The 18201-nt window shown below is 49.9% G+C and overlaps 1 protein-coding gene across 1 annotated transcript in view; it reads right to left on the bottom strand.

The window, feature by feature from the left end:
• Positions 1-18201, bottom strand: part of Vdr (vitamin D receptor) — a 55382-nt gene that overhangs the window by 23324 nt on the left and 13857 nt on the right. Inside the window, exons 2-3 of the mRNA XM_052747502.1 lie at positions 12209-12285; positions 9309-9456 (exon numbers count right to left, since the gene is read on the bottom strand). Of these exons, the coding sequence (XP_052603462.1) occupies positions 9309-9454 (146 nt within the window). The 5' untranslated portion in view covers positions 9455-9456; positions 12209-12285. The remainder of the gene's footprint in view (positions 1-9308; positions 9457-12208; positions 12286-18201) is intronic.

Consider the following 18201-nt stretch of genomic DNA (forward strand, 5'->3'; position numbering starts at 1 on the left):
CCCTTAGTCCTGCCTAAGAGCAGCCATTGGGGGGGGGGGGGGGCTGTAACTATGGAGACCTGGCCACGAGGCCCTCAGATGTCCATTTTCCATTCCCTTGGGCCACGCTCAGTGACCCTGAGCCCTGCCCTGAGCTAGGTATACCAACCGAAGACTAGCAGTTCACATTCATCGGAACATGGGGATTAAGATAACCACAGTCCTCAGACAACCAGACTGAGTTGACACACGGGTGGGGAAAAGACACCAGAGTGGGGCTCCACAGCCACCACAAACAGTCACAGACCCTCGGGTCCACTCCAAAGACCATTGGTATGACTGCCTCACTCAATAGAGGAGGGTCACTGAGGTTAAGAACTATCCAGTAAGAAACTAAGGCTTCAGATCTGAGAGTCGTGGGGATCTGAGGCTCAGCTTCTAGCTCCTCAGACTGCTTTCAACCCTAGAAACTCAAAGTGCCCAATAAAGTTGAGCCCTCAACCACACAGACCCAGACAGCTGGCCCCTGAGCACAGCTCAAGCCCAGAGGGGCCCAGGATGAAGGGCCGCAGTTGGCTTTGGACTTTGGCTCTGGTACCCTCCATCGATGACACTTCATATCCACAGGGGCAACAGCAGAGCTAGGGTTGTAATGGCAGTAGGCAGTGCCAGGCTGTTAGGGGTGGTGTAGCCCTAAATTTAGGCCACCCCGTCTCTCCTGTAAATGCTCAGGAAGACACTGAGTGGCGGGCCAGTGTCCACCCTTGTGGGGACAAGAAGCTGTCAGCTTTTGCCTTTCTACCTCTACTGCAGGGGCAGTTTTTCTCTAGGGGACAGCAAAATACAAAAGCAATTTGGGAGCCGTCGGGGTTACCCAGGAATGAGATCATCACTGCCACATGGGTCTATTCTAGGATATGAGCCATGTGCCCCTCCCTTCCTCCTTCCTCTCCTTCCCACTGTGGTTCTTGAGGCTTCACCTGTTACCACAAATGCCCACGATTCTCTAAACCCTACCCGAAGACTAGATGTTTCTAATTCAGAGCAAATTTTCATTTCCTTTTTGTTCACAACTAGACATTTTGTCCCGGGTCTTAGCGGGGCTGCTCCCTTTGGCACCCGACGTCTTGTCCAGCTTAGGAGTCCTTGCGGTAAACCCTCCATGTGCACCATGGGTACCAAGAAGCACTCCTATGTGTGTCCTTCACAGTGGCATGGCAAAGCCTCAACCAGTCTCCGGTGGGGCAGAGAGCTTCCAGACACCAGGTGGAGGATCCCGAGCCCCTCAGAGGCCTGCCTGCCTGCACTTCCTCAGGCTCTCGGGTCTTGCCTATGACCTATGACTGAGGGGCTATCCCAGTTTCTTTTCCTGTCACTGTGGTAGAACACTGTGACAAAAGCATCTTCAGAGAGAAAGCGTTTATTTCAGCTTGCAGTTCCACATGACAGTTCACCAGAACAGGGAGGTCACAGAGACAGGAAGCTGAAGGAACCGGCCGCCTCGCATTGATCCCTGAGTGTCGTCATAGTTTTCTAGATGCAAGGGGCGGTCTGTACGTTTGTGACGCTTTCAAATTACAATTGTTATTTTAAAGTGTGGTAACCAGCTCTTCCTGGGTGTCTCTAAATATGGGACCAGGGGAAAGGAATGGTGTCTGGGAAGACAATGTTCTGACTTCACGCTCTAGGAGAGCTCTAGGAAAGCTCACTGGATGGTCACCGGCTGGCTCCTTCTCAGAACCAGAACCAGATCCAGAGCTAGCCTTTTGGTCTGGGTTTTTTAATATGGATGTTTGCTGGACAATAATAGGCCCTGCTGGCTTGGAGGCCAATGTATTCTCTGTCCTACCTTCTAAAGGCACTTACACATGTCACTGTCATCTAGTGTCTGCCCACAAGGAGTCAGTGCAGCCAGACTGGCCAGCCCTGGCCCCATGCTTTGTCCTAAAGACCCAAACCCTACCCTGCCTTCCTTTCAAAGCTAATTGCCTACGAGCTAGTCTGGTTTTGAGAAACAAGAGCCTTCCCATTCCATGGGAGCCCAGTGCGTCTCTCTGCTGCTTCTGAGTCTGAACCCTGTCATTCTCTGGCTGGCTGGCAATTATACCCTCGTTCAGGAAAGGGACCGGGGTGGTGCAACCAGGCTAAATATAGAGGCAGTTTCTAGAAAGCCAGGGGTTATAGAGGACATTGGCCGGTTCTCATGCCAGAGACCAATTCGTCAAAACATGAAAGAGACAAGGAGTTCACAAAAACATCAAGTGCCAGGGGCTAGGGCCTCAGGCTGGCAAGTGGGTGACTTCTGCCAGCAGCATGGTGTCAAGTGCCCTCTGAGCTCTGCCTGTGGCTGAGTTGTAGAGACTCAGTGCCTGGGCAGGATACAGGAGCCGCATGGAGTCCTAGATAGGCGAGATCAGTGTGAGATCAGGGACACAGGGACACATTATCTAGGTTGATTGTTGTAATCGCCTCACAGTATGGGGTGTGTGTGTGTGTGTGTGTGTGTGTGTGTGTGTGTGTGTGTGTGAGAGAGAGAGAGAGAGAGAGAGAGAGACAGACAGACAGACAGACAGAGACAGAGAGAGACTACATTGTATACCTTAAATACAGACCAGTTCTCTTTGTCAAATGTAGCCCAGCAAAGCTGGAGCAAAGGTGACATGTTGATGTCATCTGACATGGACGTTTGTAGCAATACCAGTGGGTTCTCAGCAGATGCTCTACAAAACTCTAAGGAAGCCGGGCGGTGGTGGCGCACGCCTTTAATCCCAGCACTTGGGAGGCAGAGCCAGGCGGATCTCTGTGAGTTCGAGGCCAGCCTGGGCTACCAAGTGAGTTCCAGGAAAGGCGCAAAGCTACACAGAGAAACCCTGTCTCGAAAAACCAAAAAAAAAAAAAAAAAAAAAAAAAAACTCTAAGGAAGGTTAACATTGGTTAGGATCACAGCGCTGCTTTCTGGAGGGCATGGACCCCCAAATGCCTAGGCTATGGATTTATCCTATGGGTAGATCAGGAGTGTGAAAAACCAAACCTGTCGCCCATTATAGGGGTAGGTTCACCATGCCACAGGACTTCCACACAATATAGGACCATCGGAAGTCAGGGGGACAGTCAGAAAGGAGAATGGGCTCTAGCAGATGAAGATGAAGAATGATGGTGTCATCCATTTACATGTGCACTCGTGTGCATGCCCATACACTAACATATGACCACGCGCACGTGGACACACAGACTTTCATACAAAGAATTCAGAAGAGAGTGGAAGGAACTGGTGGCATTAATCTCTCCCAGAAAGAAAATGGGGGCTGAAAAAGTGGATTGAGTAGGAGACTTGGATTTTGTTTATATATTCTTTTGAACTATCTGTTTTTTGGGGTTGTTTTTGTTGTTGTTCTTTGAGTTTTTGTTTTGTTGATTTTTTTTCCTTGAGACAGGGTCTCAGGTAGCCTAGGCTAGCCTCAAACTTGCTTTGTAGCTGAGGTCTGCCTTGAACTTCTGATCTTCCTGCCTCCATCTCCCAAGTGCTACAGTGACGAGTGTGTGTTACCACATTCAGCACACTGGTTTTTTAGAAAACATGTGTAGTTATACTTTTAAAAGTATCTATCCAGGGGCTGGAGAGATGGCTCAGCAGTTAAGAGCACACGTATTCACACACATCCAAGTCAACATAGTAAAGACGGAGAGGACACGGTTATCTATCCTCAGAAAGCGAGACATTAAAAGGGAGCAACATTAGCTATTATTCCTGTGTCCCACCTGGTCCTGCAGCTGCTCAGACCCAAGTAAACACACAGAGGCTTATATCAATTACAAACTGTATGGCCATGGCCTATGGCTCAATTTTCTTGCTAGCTAGCTCTTATAACTAAACTCAGCCCATTTTTATTAATCTATATGTCACCACGTGCTCCGTGGCTTTACCTGCATCCCATTACATGCTGCTCCCTGGACGGTGGGACGTCTTTTTTTCTCCTTTCGCTATCTCTCTTGGATTTTCCCGCCTGGCTCCATCCTGCCCTGCCATAGGCCAATGAAGCTTTATTTATCAACCAATCAGAGCAACACATATTCACTGCGTACAGAAAGACATCCCACAGCAGTCTACCACACCAGCATTTCACATTTATCTCCAATACCCTTAGTACTTGTGAGGAATACACATTATCTTTATTCTACAAGCAATTCCAGGAGGCGTAGTGGAGTAGCTTGCTTACTGCCCCTTAGTTATAAGTATGGCATGTAATATAATCAAGATCTATTGGATTCCAAAGCTTCTGGCCCTCTAACACTCTAAGCTCTTCATCATGAATCTACTACCTCTCATTTCAAAATAGAGCAGCAAATACGTGCCTGCCCAGCATCCAGGAGCAGAAGCAGAGGCTGTCCGAAGGACTCCGTGGGGATGAAAAAGATTGGGTCATTGGTGGTCCCTAGCTGGATGTGTTGGGAGCATGGGGTAATACCTGGCCACTCGGTCCTCCAGCTCTATTTTGCCTATGCACAGAGAGGAGCCCCAGGGTACACTGAGAGTGAATTCATGCAAATAGCTCAGATTAGAACACCAGTTCCTACAGACATAAGAACAACAACCAAAAGGAAATGGAAGCATCTTTTTATATCTTGGCAGCTGCCTTTCCTGACAATCCTACTGCCCTTCCCTTCCATGTTCTGGCCTCCTCTCTCTAAGCACAGGACTCTTGGGCTGTCTATTAACAACCACACTGACGATCTTTCTTCCACACCCTATAGCCCGGGTAGAAGGACAGCTGCCCTGGACAAAGTTCTCTTCATCAGCAATGACTATCCCGTGAGCCGTCTACTTGTGCCCACAGAAGGCCCCAGGAGGTCTTGCCTCCCATCTTTTCTCTTCACTCGACTTCATTTAAGCACTTTGTGTCTGAATCAGCTGGACATTTTTCCCATTTCTCTGCTTCCTTCGCAACAAATTCTCAGAACTATAAACGTCAGACGAGCCATCTTCCTGAACGCAGAACACTTCTCTTGTTCCTGGATTCTCACTAGCCTGCCTCTCACCCTCTGTACTCTGGAAGACCCATAATTAACAAGGCCACGGAGGACCTTGGGGCTAGCAAATGAAAACACATTTCTCCACATTGTTTCTTTCTCTCTTGGAACTGATAGCACTTGGCTTTACAGGGTCGGTCTGTCTGTTTGTTTGTTTGATTACAGTCTCAGGGTTCAATTGAGGGCCTCAGACAAGATGTGCAAGCACCCTACCACTGAGCTACACCCTCCAGCCTTCAACGTTTTAGTTAACAGACATTGATAGGGTAGGGAAGGCAAAAAAAAAAAAAAAGCAACAATGAACTGTTTTTCAATCTAGTTTCCAGGACCCCTGCTTTTTTTTTTTAATTAAGAAAATTTTTTCATTCATTTTACACACCAATGAAAGATCCCTCTCTTTCCTCCTCCTGCTTCCCAGCCTCCCCCCCAAACCCACCTCCCACCCCCTCTTAAATTTCCTCATCAACCTTGATCTCTTCATCAGAGAGTCCCTGGGTCATCCTTCTCTGTCTTTATGCCTTTCCTTTTACACCAGACCTTAGACAGAGCCATTCATGATCAGAAATTCCATCTATAGATTAACCATTTTATATCTATCCTATGAGGTAGCTGTATATATTTTCTCCTTCTGGTTCTTTCTTATAAGGGCTCTGCTTGTTCATATGTAGTCAAGAAGCTGTGGACATCCACAAACTTAGCTTTGCAGATCTTTTATTTACACTGTAAATATTATATTTGATGTTCACATACTACAGAGGAGCAAGAAGCACATAGGACATGGAGCAGTCTATCGGAGGAACTGGCCAGCGCTGGACTCTAACTCCTGACTACAGATCAACTAAACCATGACCCTTCAAACTTCATCATCACCCTTGGACTTCAGTGAGTCTTGGATCTCCTGGGCTCATCAAAACTACTATCTCTGCAGTCAGAAACCAAACCAAACACTAATGGTTGAAGAGGACAACCAGTCCCTGGGCTTGGGAAGCAGACTGTGAGCCGAGGCCAGGGCAAAAGCCTTCCTCATAGCTGCCATGATGGGCTAGAGGAAGCTCCTGAAGAGCTGCCCCTTGGTCATACGCATCTCTGTAGTCCCAAGAGGTGGATTCCGACAAGGAGACAGTACTAGCCGCCTCTTGGGGTATAAACAGATATGTGACTATGGTGTACTGGAGCAACTATCTGAACTGGATTGAACTGAGAAAAAAAATCCCAAATGAAATTTAGAAGAGTCAAAGAAATCGAGGAAGGTGCTGGGAGCATGAGGAGAGGAGAAAGGATGTAGACACAGCCCATTCTGGTTACTGCAGGACACGTGGTCTACCTCTGACGTCACTGTGGACACTGGCGCCCTGAATGCTGAACTGTCTCCTGGGGGAAATACAGGGTCAGGTTCCTGTGAGCCTTGAGTTACTACTTTTTTCATCACCTTGATTTATGGATGTTTGCTCTCTAAAGTCTTCTTGTTTGAAATACAGTGTTGGTTTATTAGCAATGAGCCACCAACAAACGGCGTTGCTCACGGAGGGGAATAAGCTTATGGCACACACGTGGTTTCTCCATAAGTCACACCGTGGCTTCTTGAATTTAACAGTACACAACATGTTAGTACAAAACTTAGGAACCATTTTAAGTAACAAAACCACCAATAACTATTAAAAAAAACCCTCAACAACAACAAGAACAAGAACATAGCAGTAAGTTCTTTTAGCAGTAAGTCTGCTAAAAGAACACTGGCTGGAGATGGAGCTCAGTGGTAGAGCACTTGTCTAGCATGCCCTCCAAGTCTAAGGTTCAACACCACGGGGGGGAGGGGCTGGGGCACGGGGTGGGGGAGATGACAAAAATACAAAGACACTTGTTTAGAGAGAGAGCCAGAAGCGAAGGCAGCTCGGTGTCCTTGCTCAGCTTTTTCTGAGAGCGCGCGCACCAAGATGACTCAGCTTGGCACAGCTCTGCACCATCCATAAGTGACAACCAAGGTGTGGCAAGGATTGATTCTGGTGAATTTTAGCAGCTGGGAACATTTTCTTTTTTGGTTTTTCGAGACAGGGTTTCTCTGTGTAGCTTTGCGCCTTTCCTGGAACTCACTTGGTAGTCCAGGCTGGCCTCGAACTCACAGAGATCCGCCTGGCTCTGCCTCCCGAGTGCTGGGATTAAAGGCGTGCGCCACCACCGCCCGGCTGGGGAACATTTTCAAATGTGGGACTCATACATACTGAGTTTAAACTGTATGGTGTATGAGTTTACTTACAGGTCACCATGAGCCAAGGAAAACCAACCGCAGTGGTCTCTCTGGGAGCACGGATCACAAACACATCAGAGTTAGGGTTCCTCCAGTGAGAAACCAGCCTTCACTATCTCGTGACCCATCGGTAGCCAGTTACGGGCCCCATTTTCCACAGCTGGGCCCCAGGGGGGGAAGGCAGATAGGGAGAGCAAGGTGATTTGGGGTAGGGGCTCCATCAATGAACAAGACAGCTCCAAGAGCTGTCGGAACACTGTGGTTATAGATGAGCGACGTATATCTTTAGTGAGAGTCCCAACTCTGGCAGCTCCTGGCTTTGTGTTCATTCAAATTTGGTGAGTGAGTGAGCCAAAGAAAACGTACCAGGAGGGGTCCTGGGAGATGGCTACAGGAACTTTTATTAGGGCAGAATTCCACCAAGGGCATCAGCATTGGCCTGTGTGGCCAAAAAGTAATATGTCACAGCTGGGCGGCAGTGGCGCATGCCTTTAATCCCAGCACTCTGGAGGCAGAGGCAGGAGTATCTCTGTGAGTTCGAGGCTAGCTTGGTCTACTCTATACTTTCCAAAGCTCTTTTCTGACATATCATCTGATTAAATCTCAGATTAACACTTAGCACATGTGAACAGTTGGTTAGTTGAAACACAGGGATGCTCAGAATGATTAAGTGAGGTTGGGTATTAAGTCCATGGCATGGACAATACTTTAGTCCATGTCCTTCTGACTAGCTTTATGGCAGGGCTGGTCTCATTGTGCACCAAAACTCTTCTTTATCTCTCTGTAGGTGACTGCCCCAGCTGCCCTGGCAGAAGAGTCCAGGTGGCACCTGGCACAAAGGGTTTGAGATCCCAAAGGCCCAATCTCCAGCAGTGTGGGCTTCGTGTAGCCATGGGGACTGGCAGATGGGACTATAAGATTACAGCCAGTGACATTGTTGGTCTGGTTCATTAGGGAGCAGTCTTCTAGTAAGCCAAGAGGGCAGCCTGTGCCAGGCCAAGTAGGCAATTAGCACCAACAGAAACCTTAATGCCCAGAGATCAAAATTGCTCCAGGCCATGAAACACTTGCCTGTGGCTCCTGACTAAAGGGCAGGTGAGCCAGAAGCCTCTGGGATGGAGGAATGTCCCACACCAGGGACCAGCATAGGTTCACTTACTCCCTGGGCCAGGTAAGCTTGCCACTTCGTACCACTTGGGACTGCCAGGCCAACCTTGTCGTCCAGCTCTGAACTCAATTGTTATTTCCTTTCCTCACAACGCCCTGTTCTTCCATCTACCCACCTGCAGCCACTAGTTCCTTTCCAAAGAGTTACTTCCCCACTATTCTCTTTCCAAGATATGCCAAATGTTAATTTTTCAAACTTCCTGCTCCCCAAATCCTCCCCCCCCCCCCCCGATCTTTCCCTTTCTAATCCTCTAACTCTGGCTTTGGGTAAGGTCATCCTTGGACCCTGTCAGTATTGTCCCCAAGCTGTGTGTGCCTACAATCTCAGGCTCACACAGGAAGAGTGCTGGAGGAAACGCTGGCCCTGACTGACCTAACAGGATGAGCGCAAACTCCTGACAGTGACTGACGGGCAGGCGGCCGCTGGTTCACCTGGGTAAGCAGGCCATGGGTGAAGAGCCTAGCATAGATCAGGTTCGGTAACCCATGGAGGGTTGGGATCTCTTTTGTTCCATGCAAGGGTTTAGATTGGAGGAAGAGGCAGGCAGAAAGGCCGAAGTCTGGGGCTTCCCCAAAGACGTGCCTGGTTTTTAAATGAGGAAGCTGCAATCCTCAGCAAGAAGGGGGTTCACTCTGAAGGGCAGACATGCGGCTCAGTGCAGCAGGTCAAGGGCTGGTGAAAAGAAAAATCCACCTCAGGAAAGCGATTTCTGAGGGGTCAGAGGACACAGGTGGAGCTGAGAGGGTACTGAAGAGAAAAAAGACCCTCCCCAAGCCTCTGCTGCTTGTAGTAATTGAGAGAGCCACTGCATTCCACAGAAAGCACAGGGGTCCTCTTGAGGGAAAGGCTTGCTTCTGTCTTTCCCTTCCCTCTGGAGAGGGGACTCACCTGAAGAAACCTTTGCAGCCTTCACAGGTCATAGCATTGAAGTGGAAGCCCGTGGCTCGGTCTCCGCATACTCCACAGATCCGAGGCACATTCCGGTCAAAGTCACCAGGGTCAGGCAGGGAAGTGCTGGCGGCCATCGCCTCCATCCCTGTAGGAACAGCAGGCAGGCCACAGCCAGGGTGAGAGTCAGTGCCAGATGGGGCTGACACCCTAAGCAGAACCACCAGCCTATGAGAGCCCTTCCTGGAGACAGAACAGAGAGGAAGTTCCTTGGAGCCCTGGCCGCATGGCTGTCTTCACCAAAATAACAAGAACAAGGCTCAGGATCACACTGCATTCACATCTTATACCTTCTAGCTCCTTTTCAGGAGGCGGTGGGCCTCTCGGTACCCCACTTCCTCATCAGAAGAGATGGTCCACTTTTGGTTGTGAGCTCAACAAATGTGTGCACCCTGCCCCCGCCAGCACAGGCTCCAGCTCAGATGCTGTGAACAGGTCAGTGCCACTGTCCAAGAAGAAAACGGGGGCCGCAATGGTGTGTAAACCCAAGGTCTTGCTGTTCTAGAGCCTGGTCCTTGCAGTAGGCAGCTCAGGGTTCCATGTCCTTAGTGGTACCATTTCTATTTTTGTTTCTGATGCACTTTGTGTGCTTTTGGATGTCCTTCCGAATAATGTGAGTCATCGTCAATTAGCTGATTTTGTTTTCTGAGATGGTTTTTTTATAAGTAGGCATTATCATCTAGACATGGATTTCACACTTGAGGAAAAGGGAGAGACGGGGAACGAAGTGTGGTGGTGCTGGCTCGCCCTTCTCAAGAAATGGCTGACCTTTCTCTTCCATTAGGTCAATTTGGCCATGGGCTTCGCCTGCTGCCTCTAACTGTTGTCTGGCTCAGAGTTGACTCCAGGACACCTCGGGTCTCCCTAAAGTGTTCTTGGACTCGATCTCCTAGTTCTTGTGAACCCTCTCAGAGCCTTTGCATGCCTGAGTGGCCTCTTTGACCCAAGGCATGTGGGTCACGTGGGTCACCTGGGTCAGGAGCAAGAGAGCAGAGAGACAGCGATGACGCAGTGTGTGCCTGCTTCCGCCTCAGACTCGGGTCCAGCAGGTGAGAGACTGGGTCTGGGCACGCGGAATCTCAAAGCTCATTAGTCAGATTTGGGGGTGCGGGTTTTGAGACAGGGTTTCTCTGGGTAGACTTGGCTGTCCTGGAACTCAGTCTGTAGACCAGGCTGGCCTCAAACTCACAGAGATCTGTCTGCCTCTGCCTCCCCAGTGCTGGGATTAAAGGCATGCGCCACTACCTCCTGACCCTCTTTTTACGTTTTTTAAATTACATTTACTTATTTATTTTGTGTGGCTCTGTGGGGAGGTTGTGTACGGTGCACACATGCTGTGATATACTTGTGGAGGTCAGAGGACAACTTGAGGGCTTGTCTTCTCTTTCCATCATGTGGGTCCCAGAGACTGCATCAGATTCAGGCTTGGCAGCTAGCGTCTTTACGTGCTGAGCCATCCCAACAGCCCCTGAAATATTTATTAATCTCAAAACAATTAAAAATAAAGGGAAAAGTGCCTTATGTCTGGCAACATTATCTCTGTGCAGATGGGTTCACCCTGTTGCCCATGTACTATATATGGCCAATGATAGCTATAAATGTAGCTTAACACAAAATTGTAAACTTACTTAAAACATTATAAGGCGTGCACACACGTGTGTGTGTGTGTGTGTGTGTGTGTGTGTGTGTGTGTGTGTGTGTTTGATTTTTTTTTTTTTGGTTTGCTTTTGCTTTTTAACTTAATTGTGTGGCTCTCAAGCATGAACTTTGTGGCAGGTAGTGTCCTGTTGCCATGTCAAAAGGCTGGACACGCCTGTGGGACGATCCTGAGTCCAAGGTGACTCCTCCGAATTTCTAGAACATAGCAGACATCCACGATGTAGGCAAGGCCCAAGATCACGACAGAGTATTAGGAGAAACTGTTTAGGATGTTACTGGCTTCACCCTAGGTCGTCAGAGACACTGCTGCTGCTCCGATTCATCATCATGTTGTTACGGAGCTGGGGTCAGTCAGGCTCCCAGCACCTTGTGGGTTTGGTGGGAAAAGAGAATTCCAATGGGAGATGGGGATACTAGTCAGTTCAGTCCAGCAAAGTGAGTCCCACATCACATGACCTCACTGAAGAGGCTGTGGTGGAAGCCAGGTGTAGCCGCCCATGGCACAGTGCACTGTGAAACACTGCCTTCACGTCAGGAGGTGTCCTGTGAGACACAGCCCTCACGTCAGGAGGTGTCCCGGCATGGGGCTAGGAGCCATTGCCCCAGGCTGGACAGAAAGGCTAGATCTGGCTGCAAGAGACACAGCGTGGACAGGGTCCTCGCAGGAGAGCAGAGAGATGGCCCAGCTCTGCTTGGGGCTACTAGGTCCTGCTAAAAAGTCAGTGCTTCACCCGAATCCAGATGGAGAGAGGAGGCTCGGGAGACTCAGGGGCCTGGAAGCAAAAAGTTCCAGGAGGCACCGGTAGAGAACAAGGTGGGCAGAAGGGAGAAAGAGAAGATGGGACCCACATCTCGGAAAGATCAAGCTCAGTGGTACCCCACTGACCGGGAGCACCCCACTGACCGGGAGTACCCCACTGACCGGGAGTACCCCACTGACCGGGAGTACCCCACTGACCGGGAGTACCCCACTGACCGGGAGTACCCCACTGACTGGAAGCCCCAGCTCCCACCCTGCCCCACACACCAGAGAGTCTCAGCCATGGATTTTGCTGTAATGGGACTCACAGGTGCAGAGGCTGGGGCCGCATTCCTGCCCTTCCTCTGCCTTCCTCTTTGCAATGACCCCTCCTTTTCCCTCAAACACAGGAGAGGGCTAGGGAGCTTGGAGACAGACCTACCTGAAGGAACAGGGGGTGAGTAGATCTCAAGGGTGCTCTCCTGGGAAATCTCGCAGGTATGTCCGACCAAAAGAACTCTGAAATGAACAAGAGAAGACATTTTATATAAAGTATCTCCAATCTCCCAGCCAGTCCTTCAAGGAGCCCAGTATGCCATACAAGACTTGCCAGAGGAGTTAGGTCCAAGATATGTGTGTATATATATATATATGGAGGCATGAAGGCTGTTGCTGGCAGGAATGAAGAGGAGGGAACCGGGCGACAGTCAGAATTGCTGTCCCTCAAGGCAAGGGCAGCAGTATGAAACAGTGGGAAGACATGAGGGCCACAGTGAGGAGCAGGGTGGGTGCAAACAGCTTCTTCCTGCAAGGCCTCCTCTTGCTTGTGTTCCCCTGTCTGAGGGAGACCTGATGCTCTGCTGAAGCCCCCTCCAGATTTGGGGGATACTCTGGGAAATGGAACATAGGGCGTCCTAGAATGTGGCTCAGTGCTGGAGGGGACTGCAGCCTGGGGCCCTGGGTGCCTTCACGGGCAGGCGTCTGTGACCTGTCTGTGGAGAGTGGGAGTGGATATGAAGGTGCTGTGGGGGTTAAATTCAGCAATGCACAGCTTTCAAACCGGATGTTTCTGGCCACTTTTAGCTGTTTTCCAGACATGCAAAGTCTGAGGTGGGTCTGATCCAGGTCCAAACTCTGGATCTTAGTGGTATGACTGGTTACCAAAGTGGGGCTGGCAAATTTCACTCTTCCTACATCTGCCCACAAGACAGACAACAGACAGACAGAAGACAGACACACATATACTCGCTCACACACATGCTTCCTCCCTGATACCAATAGGAGGTAAGTGTGGAAATACATAGACGTGACGGTATGGGAACCTGAACCCTGGAAAAAGCCCCTACGCCAAACCCCAAGTGGACAGAGTCCAGGCCCCCATTGTTGCTGCTCTTCAGAAATCTCTGTTCCATTGTGACAGGAAGCGAACAGCCCAGGGGGGCCTCTAAGACCTGTGCCCAACCCTACAATTGCCAGCCCCCAAGCCCTCTGCCACCCCTTGGGTACCACCAGGTCCTTGGGAACAATGGGAAAAGAAGTGGGTGTGGAGCTGAGACATCCGATCCCAGCAAGGCTGGCCCACTGCGGGCTGTGAGTGGTGGGAAGTGTGCCTGCTGGGGAAAGAGAGGCCACTTGCCCCCAGACAGGTGTTCCCTCTGTTCCCATGGCTCACGGCCCTGCTGACCACACTGCCCAACAGTATACGGACTTGCTAGGCTTCCTTCCTGCTTCTCAGGAAGGCTGGGATGAGGACAATGGGTAAGAAGGGACCATGGCTTTCCTGTCTTCAACCCCTAAGACTTTCAGAGGTCAGAGGTCATCTAGGTAGACCATCACCCTTGACCTTAAAAAAAAACAAAAACCGGACACCATCTAACACACTCTAGGCCTGCTAAGCGATACATGCTTTATTTCATATAATCCTTACAGTGGTCCACGCGGCAGGGAGCACACCCATTCTACAGATACCAAAACCAAAGTTCAGAGCATCTTGAGTGACTTGCCAGGCAGTGGGCGGTACCGAGCAAGGGCAGATGAGGGCAAGCTGCCTCCAGTGCCCACAGTGCCTTCTGCAGACTCCTCCCATTCCCAGTGACATCCTCAGAGCAGACACCTAGTGCTCTGTCCTGGGCTCTGCTCCAGGATGTCACAGTACTCACTCACTTAAGTCTCACCACACCCTTATTAGTCAGTCACTGTCATGATCCCTGTCTCAGGGATGGGAACCGAGGGAAGCTGATGGTGTGTGGAGCTCAGCTGCGTCTCCACTCACCCGGCCACACTCCCTGTGGGAAAATCTCTCAGTCATTTCCCCAGCGGTAAGACCTGGATAACTCTCATGTCTTTTAAGGCAGGAGGCAATGCAGACAGAAAAAAAAAAGAAAAAGAAAAAAAACCCAGGGTCATAATGGAAGACTGATGCGGATACCAGCCCCCTCAGCCGGGAAATTCTGACCAGCACACAGACCTCTGTCATCCATTCAGCCACCGGATGGTCCATTCAGGAGAAATTATGCTAGCGTCAGCTTCTGGGTCCAAGTGCAAGGTGACAGGAAAATGGGTCAAAGACACGGGCTTAAAATGGGGACCAGTGGAAAAAAACACTTCACGTCTCCACACACCCACCGGCAATCGTGTTCTGAGCACAGAGAACATCCTACTGCTTTTGCTGGGGCTGTCCCCAGAGCAACCTACTCCTGACCCTGACCTAGCCCTGACCTTATCTGAGCAAGAAATGAGATCACACAGTTCCTGCCCGGCACCCATGTCACAACCATTGCCTCCTCTTCACCCCCACTTGCCCAGTTCAAACCACAGGTGCCATCTTCCGTCAGCAAAGAGCCTGAGCTCGGATTAAGTCCAGCATACACACACACACACACACACACACACACACACACACACACACACACGATCCTCGTTGGGGTCCTGAGGGTGATTGAGCTGTGAGTGTGGGGATGGATGGTCTGGAGCTGGAAAGAGGCTGGCCACTGAGGTCTTCTCCAGCTCTGAGAAAGTCCCATCATGACGAGGCTGTCACTGAAATTGACCCCTGCTCCCTCAGATAAGCCCCAACGTACATGCCTGAGGTGATACGTTCATCTTCTGATGCTAATGCCCTGTGAACTACGACCTTGATGCACCCTCAAATGGAGAATGGTGCTCAGGAGAAGGGCCATCAGTCAGCTTGGGAACCACAGTGACCAAAACTTGGCTTTTTAATGGTTAACACTGGCTCAAAGCTCCCGCTCCTTCTAGAAGAAAACGGGAAACCAAGTCATTCCCCTCAGAGCAGAGAGTTCTTCCTAACACCCACACCCACAGAGAGAACCTCTCACTGGGCTCCTCTGGGGTAAGCAGGCCTATGTAGCTGCCAAAGACTCTGCCCGTGGACTTGTGTGCATACGACCACTTCTTTTTTCTTTTTTTTTGAAGTTTACCGTGTTCCTGTGCCCAGGATGAGCTCTGCATGACCCCTCTAAGTTTCCACTCGCCCTTTCTTCATTTTAGCAGGTCAGTTAGGCACAGTGATATCAGGGCCAGCCACGGTGACCCGCTTCCTTCCTTCCATCAGCACCATGCCCACTCTATACCCACTTTCTCTGTCCAGAGCAATCGCAGCATTATCTCCCGGAAGACGCTGGGGCAGGAGGGGGGTGGTGTGCAGAGTGAAAAGGAGGGAGGGGAGAAGATGTACTGTACAAGCAGACCCCATCTAAACGACCCCTTACCTCACTGTCCACCCTCCACATCTCGGCGTTGAAAGGTGACCTATCACGACCTGACCCAACCGCCTTAGTTCCCTTCTAGAATATTCTGATCAGTTTTCCTGATAGAGAACCATCGCTCCTGGCAATCCACTCTCTTTGAGCGAATCCCTGCTTGGAAAGTTCAGTATGCAAAGAAGCTGTGTGACTTCCAATTGCTGTGCTGGCCCAGCTCCTTTCAGATGAGCCCAGTAAGCCATTCTCTCAGGGTCTTTGGGGGGAGGGTTTGAAGGGGCTGGCACATGGGATCATTGTGCAAATGAGAGAGACCTTTCTGCCACCAGTTAGCAAACTGTCATAAAATGAAAAGATCTACAGTGTTATGATGTGAATGGGGTAGCAGGGTAGACGAGAGGAAAATAGAGATGCATTTAATGTTTAATTGACCCCAGGTATGCTCATGATTTGTACAGGGCAGGAAGGAAGACAGCAAGCACAAGGCTGTGTCTGCCTCCATGGCCTTCAAGGGTGGAGAGGGCTGCGTGTGGCTGTCTGTGCTCTAACCAGGACTGTCTCTGTCCTCAGCACTACAGCACCACGCACATTTATTATGCTTACCCAACACATCTAACCACTAACTGAATAACAGTAAATTCAGTGGCTGATGGCCCCGGCAGTTGGCAGGAAGGAGTTTACCCTTTGAGGTGGTTCTTAATCAGCCGTTTGGGGAATGTACATCTCTGAGAACCTGTAAAAGTCATGGACTGGTACCCTATAGCATCAGGGAGTAGAGAGTCACGCCATAGAAACTGGGCTACAAATTCCCATTTTCCAAGAATCTTCGTTGATGGTTCTGTCACCTTTGGGTGTAGAAACAGTGTCTTAGAGCTGGGCAAAATTCAGAGTTAGAAGCCCCTAAGCAATGGGGAAGGAGACACATGGCTTGCTCAGATGGATTTCCATTTCTTATCAGCAACAATTATTCCTGCAAGCTGCTTTTTTTCCAGTGGAAAGTCTGCCCTCAGCTTTGTCAACAAGATTTCTGGGCTGATTACTGCTCTCCAGGTAACAGGAGGGAGGCCCCATCATTGCTGGAAAGCGTGGGCAGCCATGGCGGCTGGCGGAGCACACGGGAGAGCCAGTCCTGTCGTAAGACATAAAGTCAATCTCTTGGGTTTGACAGCTGGGGAAACCGAGGCTCTCAGAAGGAAAGTGAGTTATCTGAGGCTACATCACAAGAAAGCGCGCTTCCTCCCCACCACCCTGGCCGAGTCCTAAGAAATCTACTTGCCAGCCTGAGCAGCTCCCAAAGAGACTGTGGGGTGGGGAGAAATGAGCTGTGGGATGGGTTTGTTCTTTGAAGGCAGTTGTGGGAAGGCCCCTGCAAAAGCCTTGATAGAATGTTGCAACCATTTAAAATCAATCCCTCTTGTACAGAAAATAAGGGAGAAACAGAAGGATGGATGAGGCTTACTCCTGTCCTACATATCCAGTTCCTGAATTCAGCCTTCATAGCCAATGAGCTGTGGGAGTCAATATAGCTAGAAGGCATTTAGATGGACGTGGGGTACACCTGGCCTGATCTTTTGCTACTCTAGCTGGGCCTTCCTAGGATATTAGGATGGGGCATCACTCAGGGGTATCAGGTATACATAAAAGTTGGCGGGACAAAGGGGATTATTTGCCCAGTGACTTGGAGACCAAGACATAAAAATTGGGACAACCCCAAGAATACAGGGCAATTCAGACTTCTGTGAGGATCCAACCCTGATATTGCTGATATGGCTGATAGCTAAATAGAGCTTTGCTTTTTTTCTTTTAGTAGAATTTTTCAATTTTTTATTTTAATTTACTTTTTTTTTAAACTTTTATTTAATGTGTATTGGTGTTTTGCCTGCATGTATGTGTAAGGATGTCAACTATCCTGTTACTGGAGTTACAGACAGTTATGAGTTACCATGTGGGTGCTGGGAGTTGAACCCGGGTCCTCTGGAAGGACAGGCAGTGCTCTTAATCCCTAAGCCATTGCTCCAGCCCTAAGCTTTGCTGTTTGAAAAGTCCCAGTAGACATGATCTGTCTCTTCCTGTCAGGCATCTCCAAGCCCAGCCTTGGGTGCCCTCCACACCCCTGTCTGGGTTGAATCATCTAATGCTGGGATACTTTCAGAAGTCCTGGAGGCTGGTACACTTGAGTTCAGAAAGAATGCTCCGAGGCCACCTCTCCCTGCCCTAGCTGACCCTGGTCAGGTTTCTTTTTCTTCTTTTCCTCCTGAGGCCAATGTCCTCTCTTAGTCACTCAGCTTCTACCTGCATCAGGTGACAGGTCAACACTCCAGGCCCCGTGAGCTCTAAGACATTGGTGGTCCTTGGCATTAGATGTCTTGTTTGCGTCTGGCCTCTAAGTCCAGCTGGATGACTACCCAATCCCTGTCCCTCAGTGTCCTTCCCTGGTCCTCATCCACAAATAGTGACATGGCACTACTTGAATGTTGGGTTGTTGTGATAAGCAAAAGAGACCCCCTGAGAAGCCATCACCACGCAACTGTGTGTATTAGATCAGCCAGGAGGGTGAGAAAAGCTGCAGGTTCTAGACTGGGCAGGGCAGGAAGCCTGTGCTCCATCCTAAACTCTCCATCCCAGGTACTGCTCATGACGTCACACATTTGCAGAGCCGCAAACATGGCTACCCAGTCTGTCCATTCACCATGGCTGGCAAAACACTGGCTGC

This window comes from Peromyscus californicus, unplaced genomic scaffold (genome assembly GCF_007827085.1).
Source record: "Peromyscus californicus insignis strain IS unplaced genomic scaffold, ASM782708v3 Scaffold_20__1_contigs__length_68692818, whole genome shotgun sequence".
Classification (NCBI taxonomy): domain Eukaryota; kingdom Metazoa; phylum Chordata; class Mammalia; order Rodentia; family Cricetidae; genus Peromyscus; species Peromyscus californicus.